The 12,115-nt window shown below is 40.4% G+C and overlaps 1 protein-coding gene across 12 annotated transcripts in view; it reads right to left on the reverse strand.

The window, feature by feature from the left end:
- Positions 1 to 12,115, reverse strand: part of SLMAP (sarcolemma associated protein) — a 242,733-nt gene that overhangs the window by 145,099 nt on the left and 85,519 nt on the right. For 5 of the 12 annotated variants that reach the window (XM_077452016.1, XM_077452013.1, XM_077452006.1 and 2 more), the window contains exons 2-4: positions 10,158 to 10,305; positions 8,581 to 8,616; positions 3,028 to 3,100 (exon numbers count right to left, since the gene is read on the reverse strand). The exons of 1 other annotated variant lie outside the window; for it this stretch is intronic. In XM_077452016.1, coding sequence (XP_077308142.1) covers positions 3,028 to 3,100; positions 8,581 to 8,616; positions 10,158 to 10,305 — 257 coding nt within the window. The remainder of the gene's footprint in view (positions 1 to 3,027; positions 3,101 to 8,580; positions 8,617 to 10,157; positions 10,306 to 12,115) is intronic. 6 more of the 12 variants (XM_077452009.1, XM_077452014.1, XM_077452018.1 and 3 more) reach the window with 3 other exon arrangements.

The following is a 12,115-nucleotide window of genomic DNA, read 5'->3' on the forward strand; positions in this document are numbered from 1 at the left end:
TTCCCAAAAGTAGTTTCTGTACAACTTTTGGTGACTTAAGGGTGCGATTTCAATAGACATCTATGCAGAAACCCGCACAGATGTCTCTGAACTCAGGACTGACATGCTGGAATGAAACTGAACAATTTAATTCCCGTTGTCAGTGTGAACCTAGTCTCACACAGACTTCAACTTGAATAAGAGCAGTGTGAAAAAGCATTTGCAGAGCTCTCACCAAGCTTTCTTGAAACGTTAAGGCCCCTTTCACACAGGACACGTCTGTTCTGACGGAGTGTGCTTGCTCAGTGGGGGATCAATCCGTTGATCTCTGCTGAGCAGGTAGATGACAGGTCTGTCATCGCTCACTGTGCAGAGATCCTGCTGTCCTCTATGGGAGATTGGTTGAAAAAGGATCCGCCTGTCCATTTTCAGATGGAAAATAGGGGTTTCATCCATCTGGATTGGATGGACCAGACATTCATCGCTCCATAGAGGTGAATGGAGCGTCTGACCAGGTCTGCCTGAAAAACGAACAGGCGGACCTGATCGGACAGCATGTTTAAAAAAGGGGCCTTAGGCTCGGTTCACACTACTGCGACTTAAGATCAGACTTGTGAGTCCCCAAGTCGCATAAAGTGAAATCCCATGTTAGTCAATGAGAGTTGTCTTAATTAGCACTACTGAAGTCACTTGAAGTTTAGAAAAGGTCCCTATATTACTTAAAGCGGGAGTCCGCCGGGACTCCGTGTTTTTTTTTTTTAAAAGCCAGCAGCTACAAATACTGCAGCTGCTGACTTTTAAAATAGTGACACTTACCTGTCCAGCGCGCCCGCGATGTCGGCACCCGAAGCCGATCTCTAGATCGGTACTCGGGTGCTGCCGCCGCCATCTTGGGTATGGGAATCAGGAAATGGAGGCTTTCGGCTTCATTTCCCGGTTCACTACTGCGCATGCGCGAGTCGCGCTGCGCAATAAGGACGGTCCCCGCTGCCTCTGGGATCTGTGTGTTTCCCAGCAGGCAGCGGGGCACTTGCGGAAGGGGGCGGGCACTTGTGGAAAGGGGCGTAATCTACGCCCCTTTCCGCAGAGAGCTATCTCCTAAGTGGGTGCAGTTACCTGGATTATCCAGGTAACTGCACCCCCCTCCCCCCTGAAAGGTGCCAATTGTGGCGCCGGAGGGGGGGGGAGGATTCCGATGAGCGGAAGGTCCATTTTAGGGTGGACCTCCGCTTTAAAGACTACTTCTATCAGACTTGTGCCTCAAAGTAGTATTCTAGTTACCAGGAAGTTTCCTGGCTAAGTCTTACTGTATGTTGAATGACTTTCAGGTCACAGCACAGTAAACCTAGCCTGGATCAGACACACAGGCTTAAAAAATGCCACTTATAAGTTTACCACTTTGTGGTGTATCTGGATGTATTATTTTGCTACCGACAAACTGCAGAATAAGCTTAACTATTGAGCAGCTTCTCTTGTTCTCACCTGGGTTCCCTCCCTCAGGATTTCTTTGGTGTGGGCGGTTGCTTTTCACCTTATGGACACTACCTGGAATGTCCTCTGCAGTTTAGGAAGACCTGTCCTCCCTCCTCCATGTATTTCTGTGTTTTTAAGTTATCCCTTCTGCAATTTTTTTTTTTTTATGTAGGGGTCTCGTCTTCATTCCTCTGAGGAAACATTGCAGTAACTCCTCAGAAGCTTGGTTTACACTTTTTCTCTTTCTTCCTGTTCCTTTACATTTTTCCCCCCTCTTAATTCTTTCCTCGAATACCTGTTCCCCATTGTCAATTTAGCCTCATGTGAGCTCCTAGACTTGTTTCAGGTCATTTGGACCATAAACGTACCTTTTTTTATGGCAACTTCAGGGTTTTTTCTAAACCTCAGAATGATACTGTACACTGTTTCAATTATTGGTTTGTCACTATGGAGCTTCATTGCTGTGATGTAGAGATATCTTTATTTTCCCATGTTTGCCTTTTTCTTAATATTAAAAAACATATTCAACCTAAAAAATGCTGCTTCTACGAGAGTTTTGCCATTGGCCTGTAGAAGCAGCTCGATGTTATCCTATGTGTGTCCATGCACATGTACAGGCCTATTTTAGGAGTTTTCTGGCAGAGAAAAAACAAAATAAAAAGAAAAAAGAAAAATAATCACACCTAAACACAAGGACAAAAAATGCTCTATAAGTATTTTTTTTTCTGCCAAAAGAACTGGCTATTTTAAGCCCAGTGTGCAGGAACCCTAAAAGTACCATTCAACTCCAGTTTGTAAATGTTGAACACATATTCTAATAGAAGCATTGAGCAAGCTACCAGCCAACTAGAAATCCGACCACAAGTGGGAACAAGTGTCAAAACCTGGTACCTGTTTCCTTCCCCCACCCCACCGCCAAAAACAGAAAGAGGGGGAGGGCATAAAAGGGAATGTCCAATTTAGGGTGAAGTTTCACTTTAAAATAGACTAATGTCTAGCAAAACAAAACGGTTAAAGTAAATCATTACTGAAGAAAATGAGGGTTGCTACTGAAAATTACATTTGGCCAGCTATAATGCTAACTTACTAGCTTCAATGATTCCTGGGTCACATCAGGAAAATCTTAAGTCATAAATTCTTATCTTAATACTTGCTTTGGGTTGTTTACGCAACCTACTGAATCAAAAGGGTTGGCATTAATGCCAGGGAACTAGTATCTTCAGAATGAGGAGTCAGCAAGGGCATCCTTCACATTCCTCTCAACTACTAAGATAACACAAATATTACTCTACCATAAACATGCTTATGTGTCCTCAGCAAGCATAATGTGTAAAAATTCCCAAAACCTAAATAGATTACAATGTGCATTACACAATGACTGTTTTGCCCTATGCAGGAGGGTCTCTTACCCAATTGGCTGCTATGACTAGGACCAAGAACACCCCGATAAGAGCACCAAAGACAGTTCTTGTTAAAGAGATATTGTATTTGGCATGTACCCTTCTAAACAGATATTGGCATCATGTATAAAAAAAACTCAGCAATTTACTCTAGACAGAAAGATAAAGCACTTACTCTGACCTCCGTCTGGTCTCCAGTCCATCTGGCAAAAAAAGCTTTACTGTGGACACTATACAGCCATGAGTCACTAAGGGGAAGGAAACGTACAGATTAGCATTACAAATAACTGTAATATGTTTTCCCTTTTACATCAAAACATTTAAAAATGCATTGGGTTGATTGCATGATTAACTACAGAAAACAATGCAGCTTTAGGCTTCATGCACACAGGGTATTTAAAAAAAGAAAAATTAGATGCATTGCCCCTACCAATGCCAGGAAAAAGCGAGTGTAAAAATGTGCTTTTAGTAGCTTTTTGCATTGACCTAATGCATGTTAAGCCACACTGGCTTTTAGTAGTGTTTCTCTGCCTCTATTCTCTATTCTCTTAAAATCCATAAGAGGCCAAAGGGCCTGGTATGGTCTTGGGGGGGGGAGCCCACGCCAGTTTTTTTTTTTCATTTTGGCGAGGGCTCCCCCTCAAGATCCTCAGCACACAAGCCGCATCATGAGCCAGATCATCGTGGTGCGACTTCTATTCAAATCAATGGGCTCTCATAGGGAACCGCTGATTTTGACAAGTCAAAAAATTAAAAATAAAACGCTTAACGTGGCTGTATAAAGTGTTATGCCACATTTAGCAGCTTTTACTAGCATCAGATGTTTTTTACAGCTCTAATGGCGGTCCTCAAAAAGCGCTGGCCCTGTTTTTTTTTTGCAGCTTCAAAATACCCATGTCACTTACAGCTCCTAAAAGCATGTGTGTGCATGGACAAAACATGGAGAGGCGTTTTAAGGCCGAAAAAAAAATAAAAATGCTGCTGAAAGCAGCTGTAAAACCCTGTGTGCATTAGGCCCTTAAAGAGTTCCTAAACATCAAATTTGTCACTTGTAAAAAGGTAGCACCAGAATGTATCTAATCCAAAGAGTCATTATAACCTGTAAATTCCTATCTAGAGGTACAGTACACAACAAAGGCAGTGTGTACTCATACACCATGGCGTGTACCTTAAGTGATTGTAAAGGAAACATTTTTATTAAAAAGGCATGCAGCCTTTACAAGTAATAGGGTAGTTGCAAATGAGCTGGTTCAAACAAACTATTTCCTTCACTAACAAACAGCTCTCAGGACTGTATGACCAGTTGCAACTCAGTCACAGGAAGCCTTGTATTTTCTAAATGAGTTCTAGGCTCTCTGTTCTCCTGAAGTGGAGAAGCAATAGAATGACATCACGATCTCGGCATCAGCCAATCAGTACTAACATTGTATTCATTAAATACAAGCTTCCTGTGAACGGCTGAGCAGCACTCAGGCGACATAAGGCCGGTGTCCTATCAGATACTGTCCCCCATCACATAGCTCCCGCCGAGAAGCCGAACATCTCTGAAGAACGGTGCCTGCGCACTGTGTCCAGGTTCAAGCCCCACCATCCAAGTAGACAGAGTTAGAATATAAAAAGAGCCGAGTGAAGTGAGGCCGCGCCCGAAGCATGGTGAGCGAAGCGAGCCCGCGAGGGGCCCTCTTACTATTTGCAACCCTATGTCCACTTGGGTGGTGGGGCTTCAACCTGGACTACTCTTCGGAAATGTTCGGCTTCTCCTTGTCCCCCGTACCGCGCAAGTGCTGTGCCTGCGCAGAATGGCCCGGACACTGTCCGATAAGTGGACACTGTGTCAGAACACTGGTTCACTGCTTTGTCAGAGTTTGGATGCGATTCGCACCGCAGTGCAAATCACATGCAATTTCGTGCGATGCGATTTCAGCCATACAAATCGTATGGCTGAATTCGCATCAAACTCATACAGGACCCATTTTTGTCCGCAGCAAAATCAGATTGCATGGGTATCAACACCCATGTGATCCAAGTCCTGTCCGAGTTTGCAGATTGCACTGCGATATGCAAACTGATTTGTGGGTGTCATTAACTTAGTTGACACTCACCGCAGTTCGCATAAGGCAGTGTGAACTGCCACCGGGAAACCTGCTATGCGGGAAATCACAGTGGATCCGCAGGGTTCCCGAATCACAGCAGTGTGAACTGGCCCTTAATTTTGTTCTGGGAGAAGGATGGGCATCCTGCTACTGAAACACAGTACTATATATATATATATATATATATATATATATATATATATATATATACTGTATGTAGCTGAGGCTACATATAGATCATACAATCGATGACAACCACTGTAATTCTGCTTTAATTAAATCAGCTGCTTGTCCCATGTCTGAAACAGAATTATAAATCGGATATGGAGACCGGCGTTTTAGCCGGTTGTTGCTTCGGTGCAAGGGACGCATCTTCACTCTGAGGTGGAGTACTGTGTTGGCCTCAGCAGAGCGAATTGTCTGCAATTTTGCACGGGCTCCCTTTCATCTGGACTCCATCATAGCTGTAAATGAGGGTATTCCTCTGTTGGTGTGTCCTTAAGGAGTACACAGACACTCCTTTGTAGGCAGTCCTGTAACAAATCCCTGTAGTGAAAGGGTAGGACCATTGTGTAATATAACACCTGATCATCCACAAGGACTGAGCTCTGAGTGGTTTGAATTTAGTGGCAAGTTTGGAAATTTCTACTGTGTGAACAGAATCCAAACATAGCATAGTTTTCACAGTCACTGGCAGAGTGACGAGGTGACCTTTTCTTACCTGTCTAAGACACTGGACTGTAAAAACCTAGGGGTCTTCCGGGACTGGGTTCTGGTCCACAGCCCTGAACTAGTATAGCACCCTGCAGCTAACTCAATGCATTACACCAGGTGCCACATTGAACTCCCAATTAAAATCCAGTGCCAAAAGCAACAATGCAGGTCATCCCTACAGCCTGGAGACCAGGTATGGCTTCCAAAGGTTTTCCAGAGATTGCACCAATCAGGATACACTACTGATATTTCCAGCAAAAGTGGGAGCAGCTGCCTGCTTAGTTACAATTCAAGCAGAGAACTGCTTAAGAGACTAGCGCAAATCTGACGACTTACAGAGTGGGGTAGGGTTTTAAGGGAGGCCTCCAGGGGGTGTAAACTCTAAAGCTTTTCCAGTGTCCAATCACCAGAAGGTACACATATGTACTTTTTTTTGAAAGCATAAGGGAGGACTTGAAACCACTGTCAGGTCTATTTTTTGCCAGCTTTGTCCCATTGTGGGTGGGTTCCTTTCACATTCTGTTCCAGAGCCAGAACAGGAGGGAGAAGAAATCCCTCCTGAGGGAATCCCTGGCTGTCATCATTACTATTGTCTCCTCTGGAAAATTTCCCCACAATTACCTTACAGGGGATAACCCAATATTTGGGATTCTTTTACTTTCACTTTTGATAACAGTGAACAAATAGAGTGCAGGTGTTCTGCCAAAATGTCAAACCTTGCAGAATGAGCATTCTGCGTCACTTCAGCTTTCTTTAAACCATCATGAATTGCAGATTGACGAATTGCTGTTTATTTTCACAAATTGCTGTTTGGACACAACAAAATAGAGTCCGGTGTACGATATGAACAGAGATTTTTATGCTGCTCCGAAACAAAGAGAATGGCCTCCACCGGGGCAGCGACAACTCTGTCCCCTTTAGCCGCTGTGCTGTGAAAACAGCTAAATCTTCCAGTACTGGACTGTATTTAATAGCCGGTGTTGTGTCCAAACACCAATTCATCCAAATCAGCAATTACTAATGGTTTAAAGAAAGCTGAAGTGACGTGGTTCGATTTTCTGCCAAGTTGTTTATTTTGTCAGGACACAGGCAGCAATAAAAATCTGACAGATTTTCTGACCCCTCCTGATTCGGATTTAAAACCAAAAAAAAAAAAAAAAGTTTTGCCTTTAGTTATACTTTAAGATCAGCCATTTTAACTTTCTGTCCTGTAACTTCCTTTCTGAGGGTAGCTACCTTCAAATTACATGGTTCTATAGCATGTGGCAACATAGCCATCCTATGCTTGTTGTCGACATGGACTACAATTATAGGGGGCTGGCACTTAAAAAACAGAATCAACTGCCCACGGTGTTCACAGCGCTGCAACAAGAATTTTATTTCTGGCGAGATTATTGCTAAGGTTTGTCTGATAAAACGGATGCTGGCACTGCATTCTTCAAATCGAACACCGAGACTTGCTCAGGTGGTTATAAAAAAAACAGACCCTCCCATTATGGAGGGAACCAGTCTGAAAAGTACATAGCTACACAGCTATATCGTCAGAACAGAAAAACGTAGGGATTTGCAACAAAGTTTATTCAAAATAAATGCAATGTACTCTTTTTTTTCTCATTAGATAAAAAAAAAAGTGGTGTTAAAAGTAAAGCAAATGCTTCAAGGATCAAAGCTGTCTAGCTCTTTGTGCAGCTCTGATATCATGTACTATTTCCTGTAGGAGTAACAGCTACCATTGCTCTCTATAGAAAACATAGGAGACTGCCACCTCTGTCAGCAACCATCACGATTGCTCTAGGCTCCAAAACAGCTCTGCCTTTTCCATAGTTCTACGCACGTTATTTAGGACTTTTAAATGTAAAGCTGTTCTATTGCTGATGCAGTCCGTTTTCACCACTCCCAGGACTGCTATATCAAGTCTTATTCTTTAAATGGCGCTTTACTTTTATTTTTACATTAGGTTTTTTTTTTTATTTGTTTTTTTACTTTAAAATATGAATTGATTGATTCAAGAAAAAAAAAAAAAAAAAACACACACACAAGAAAAAGCCAGGTCTAAAATAGACAAACTACATAAACCAGTGCCAATCTGAGAAAAAAAAAATGCTTTCACTACTAAACTAGCAACCCATCAAACTGCAGGCTCTTGTTTAGCATATATCAGTAACCCTACAATAGCACTGGCTGCAGTAGGATTACTGTAGTTAACACATTCTGAAATATAAAAGTATATGGATTGTGCTACAGCAAAAATATATAACTGAGATGAAAATGTACTGCACTTATTTTAAGAACAGCAACTTTTCACATTCTGTAATAACGTCAAAATGATCTGCACTACATTGGCACAAAGTTAGTCTATCTTCCTTGCTAGGCTCTGCATCCTAATAATATAAATATATATATATATATATATATATATATATATATATATATATCTATATATATATATATATATCTATATATATCTATATATATATATATATATATATATATATATATATATATATATATATATATCTATATATATCTATATATATCTATATATATCTATATATATCTATATCTATATCTATATATATATATATATATAGATATATATATATCTATATATATATATATATATATATATATATATATATATCTATATATATATATATATCTATATATATCTATATCTATATATATCTATATCTATATATATCTATATCTATATATATCTATATCTATATATATCTATATCTATATCTATCTTTTTTTTTTTTTTTTTTTTTTTAACACACAGATAATTGTGAACCTAGTTATATGCGTTTGTCAAGTCTACACTTTATAGTGCATTTTAATTTACATTTTACTCATTAAAATAGGTTTATCTGCACTGTCCAGTGTTCTAGGTTGGTTTTATATTTTAATTTTGTAAGAACCTGTAATTTGTGTATTGCCTGCTCCCCCTTCACCACCTGCAAAAAGAGATAAAGTGTCAATTGTGTTTATTCAAAGGCTTCAAGTATCTCATATCAAGGCAATATACCTTTAATATTTTTTAGTTTTTTATTTAGTACATTGTGCAATTATAATACAAGTTCCAACGACGACATGCCAGATATAAACTTGCCGTATTACAATACAATGATGATATAAGACCTGACATTTTGAGCAGAAGTAATAGACTTTAGCTAGGTTCACACTAGTGGAGGTCATGCGTCCCGCGGTGCACGGCAGCCTAATCACTTGAATGGGCTGCTGTGCCGCGTGAAAACGCATAAAAAAGCTGCAGGCACCTTTTCAAAAACACGGCCATAGGGAAACGGCATAGTGTTTTCATCCATGCAGTTCCTGCTAACGCTGCGACAGATTCATGGGGAAGGCATTTAGAATCAATGACAGCTCCGCGCATCTCTCAAGAGCAGTGTGATGCGGGTATCACTGGGGTTCCCACATCCAGAACGCATGGTGTGGGCTAGTGTGAACCTAGCCAGGGCAACATCTAAAACGCAAAGCAGCTGACAGTCAAGGCATGTACAGGCACAATAGTAAAAAGCAAGAGTAAGAACCCAGGTCATCCCGATCAAAGTACCACAATTGATGGGCGTTGTTGTACCCACTAATCAGCTGTCCTATTCTAGGACAAGCCAATATACTGTTAGACCACAGTTTTTGCTGAAAGTGTAAATATCAGCTATACACACTTAGAAGAGCAATATGGATGTTTAAAAGGTTGACACTAGTATATCTTTGCAATACGTCAGCTGCTAAAGGGAAAGTGGCATGATGGACAATGTAAACAAAGCCAAACCTTGGGGTAGGCTATGTGTGACACAGGAGTTTTAATCTGACTTATAGGGCTTGAATCATGGGTGTACCCAGAAAGTGCTGAGAGTGGTTTACTGCACTTTTCAGAAATCAGTAAAAAGATATTAGGTAAGGTGTGCAACAAATGAGCACTAGTCCTGTAAGCATTACTAGAACAGTTCAGCTACAAATGAAACTTTTACTGTAAAACTTATTTTGGCCAGAGATCAGTCATGTCAGCACTATAAGGGATTTGTAGGACAGGGCAGGTGCAGAGCAGGTCACTGGCTGCCTCACATATGATGCCCCAGGCTGCTGGGATTCCATTACAGAGGCTGTAGTAAGAGCTCATATTACCTTATAGTGTACAATAACTTGTCACCTCTTTGCTGAGAAAAGAACTTCATAGTGTCAGTTATATCAACCCTGTAACCTTACAGCGAGGCAAGAGACACAAGAGGACCTCCCAATCTGTACTGGCTGTAGGGCTTTCAAAAACGTATCTGTGGAACCTTAGACTTTCTAAAACAATGCTACTAACAGCCATGTGCATGTCCCCAAGTTCTGGTGTCAAATGAGACAACATTCTAGAACTGTGCATCTTTCAATGTTTAAAGCCTCTAGGGGGATTTTATTTATTTTTAAACCAAGGTAGGATCCATTACAGTTTGTATAGCCCATATTGACAGACAAAGTCGTCATCACTTACCTTTTCTGGTGTTCTCCGTTACATCAACCCCAAATTGAATAATGTCTCCCGAAAGGATCTCACATGGTGGACTTTCCTCAGACCCTCGACTTAATCTCTGGCTGTTGATGAAGGTACCATTACTACTTTTAGTGTCTTGAAGGTAGAACTGCAAGAGAAAAAAAAAGAAAGACATTCAAGAACGAACCATGCAGATTTAGCCGTTTTCTAGCAGAACAGTCCTCGAAATGGGCTGCAACAAAATAAAACCTTTTTTTTTTAATGGAGAGTTTCAAGTATCTGTAAACACAATTCAGAAAAATCTCGTACTTCAAAAACCATTAATAAATTATAAATCCGTAGCTATCATTAAACGAATATCCAGTGATCATGTCATTAAGGCCCTTTATCAAGTACTTCCTGATATAGGATGACAACGCTCTGTCCCAGTCTACCAACTGCATTACCATGTCACACGCACTTTAAAAACGAGAGAACAGATCACTGCCTAAACATTAGAGCTGCACAATTAATCGTTAAAAAAAATATCACGATCTCGATTCAACCCCTCTGCCGATCTCTGTTGTAGAGATTGATGATTCTTTCATATAATAATTGGAGAGACTTATCTGCTCACTCAACTGTCAAAAGAAACCATCTGGGCAGTCTGCCAAGTTTTTAATATAAAAACATTGTAACCAACTTCCTTCTTAGATCAAAAGGATACAATTCTGTTTGTAAAGAAAAAATCCAGGCAGTCTGACAGTTTTCAACAAATGCAGAAGTTTAACCCCTTATAGTCTAAATCATTTTCGGACACCTTTCTTACTTTAAAATCAATATTTTTTTGGCTAGAAAAATTACTTGGAACCCCCAAACATTATATATATATTTTACCAGAGACCCTAGGGAATAAAATGGTAATTGCTGCAATATATTATGTCACACTGTATTTGCCCAGCGGTCTTTCAAACACAATTTTTTGGTAAAAAAATACACTTCAAAAAAAAAAAAAAAAAAATACACTTCAAGGAATAAAAACAGAAATGCCGCGAGAATCGCGATCTATCTTCTAAACAAAAAAAATTGTGATTGTCATTCTAGTCAGAATCGTGCAGCTCTAGACATGAACCATTGTTGTCACAATCAGGCAACCCACTCTGAGAAATGTCACATAGCCATTGTTGGCCGTACATGCTTCTAAACATAAAGTGGCTAGAATAAGAAGGCTCCATGAGATCCGCAGTGTTGATAAGCAACCATGGATGAGAGGTAGGTGAATACGGTGTTTGGGGGGGGGGAGAAAAAAAAAAAAAAAAAAGACACAGCAACTGTTTATGTTACACCACTTTATTAATCTTCATATTCTCGCATCAGATCATGCATACTCTCTCAAAACTCATGCAATGTAATTTTGCCTGAGCAGAGGGCATTGCTGGAGCTCCAGCCACAATGCAGCACACATGCAGTGAAGGGAAAGAGTCCAAACCAAGAAAACTACTACAGCTCCTCCCTCCATTGTCAGTCCACCCCTGGAAAAGAAAAAAGCAGCAACCCATAGTTGGCAGTACCACGGCCACAAACAAAAAAGCATTTTTTTTTTTAAATACAGAAACAGGACTGAGCAAAAAGGCATTAAATACAGCTCTAGTCTTTAAAGCAGAACTTAACTCTAAAAAAGGAGAAGTTCCACTAGTTGTATCCCCCCCCCCCCCCTCCAAATTTGGCACTTTTTGGTGTAAGGTGGAGTGGGGTACCTGGTCATTCATACATTGCGCACCTTTACTATATAGTGTTCGGGATGAATCATCTAGGATGAAATTTGACTGCTTTTGTTCATTTGATGAGATATTACATTTTGCACATTTCCTTTGATATTGAAAGTTGAACACATGGTTGTAAACAGCACAATTAATAGAGCATTATAAATATATTTTTTAGTAATGAGTCACAGGGTGAGAAAACCCTCTGAGACATCT

This window comes from Lithobates pipiens, unplaced genomic scaffold, assembly GCF_037356315.1.
Source record: "Lithobates pipiens isolate NorthernLeopardFrog02 unplaced genomic scaffold, aLitPip1_a1.2 Scaffold_23, whole genome shotgun sequence".
NCBI lineage: Eukaryota > Metazoa > Chordata > Amphibia > Anura > Ranidae > Lithobates > Lithobates pipiens.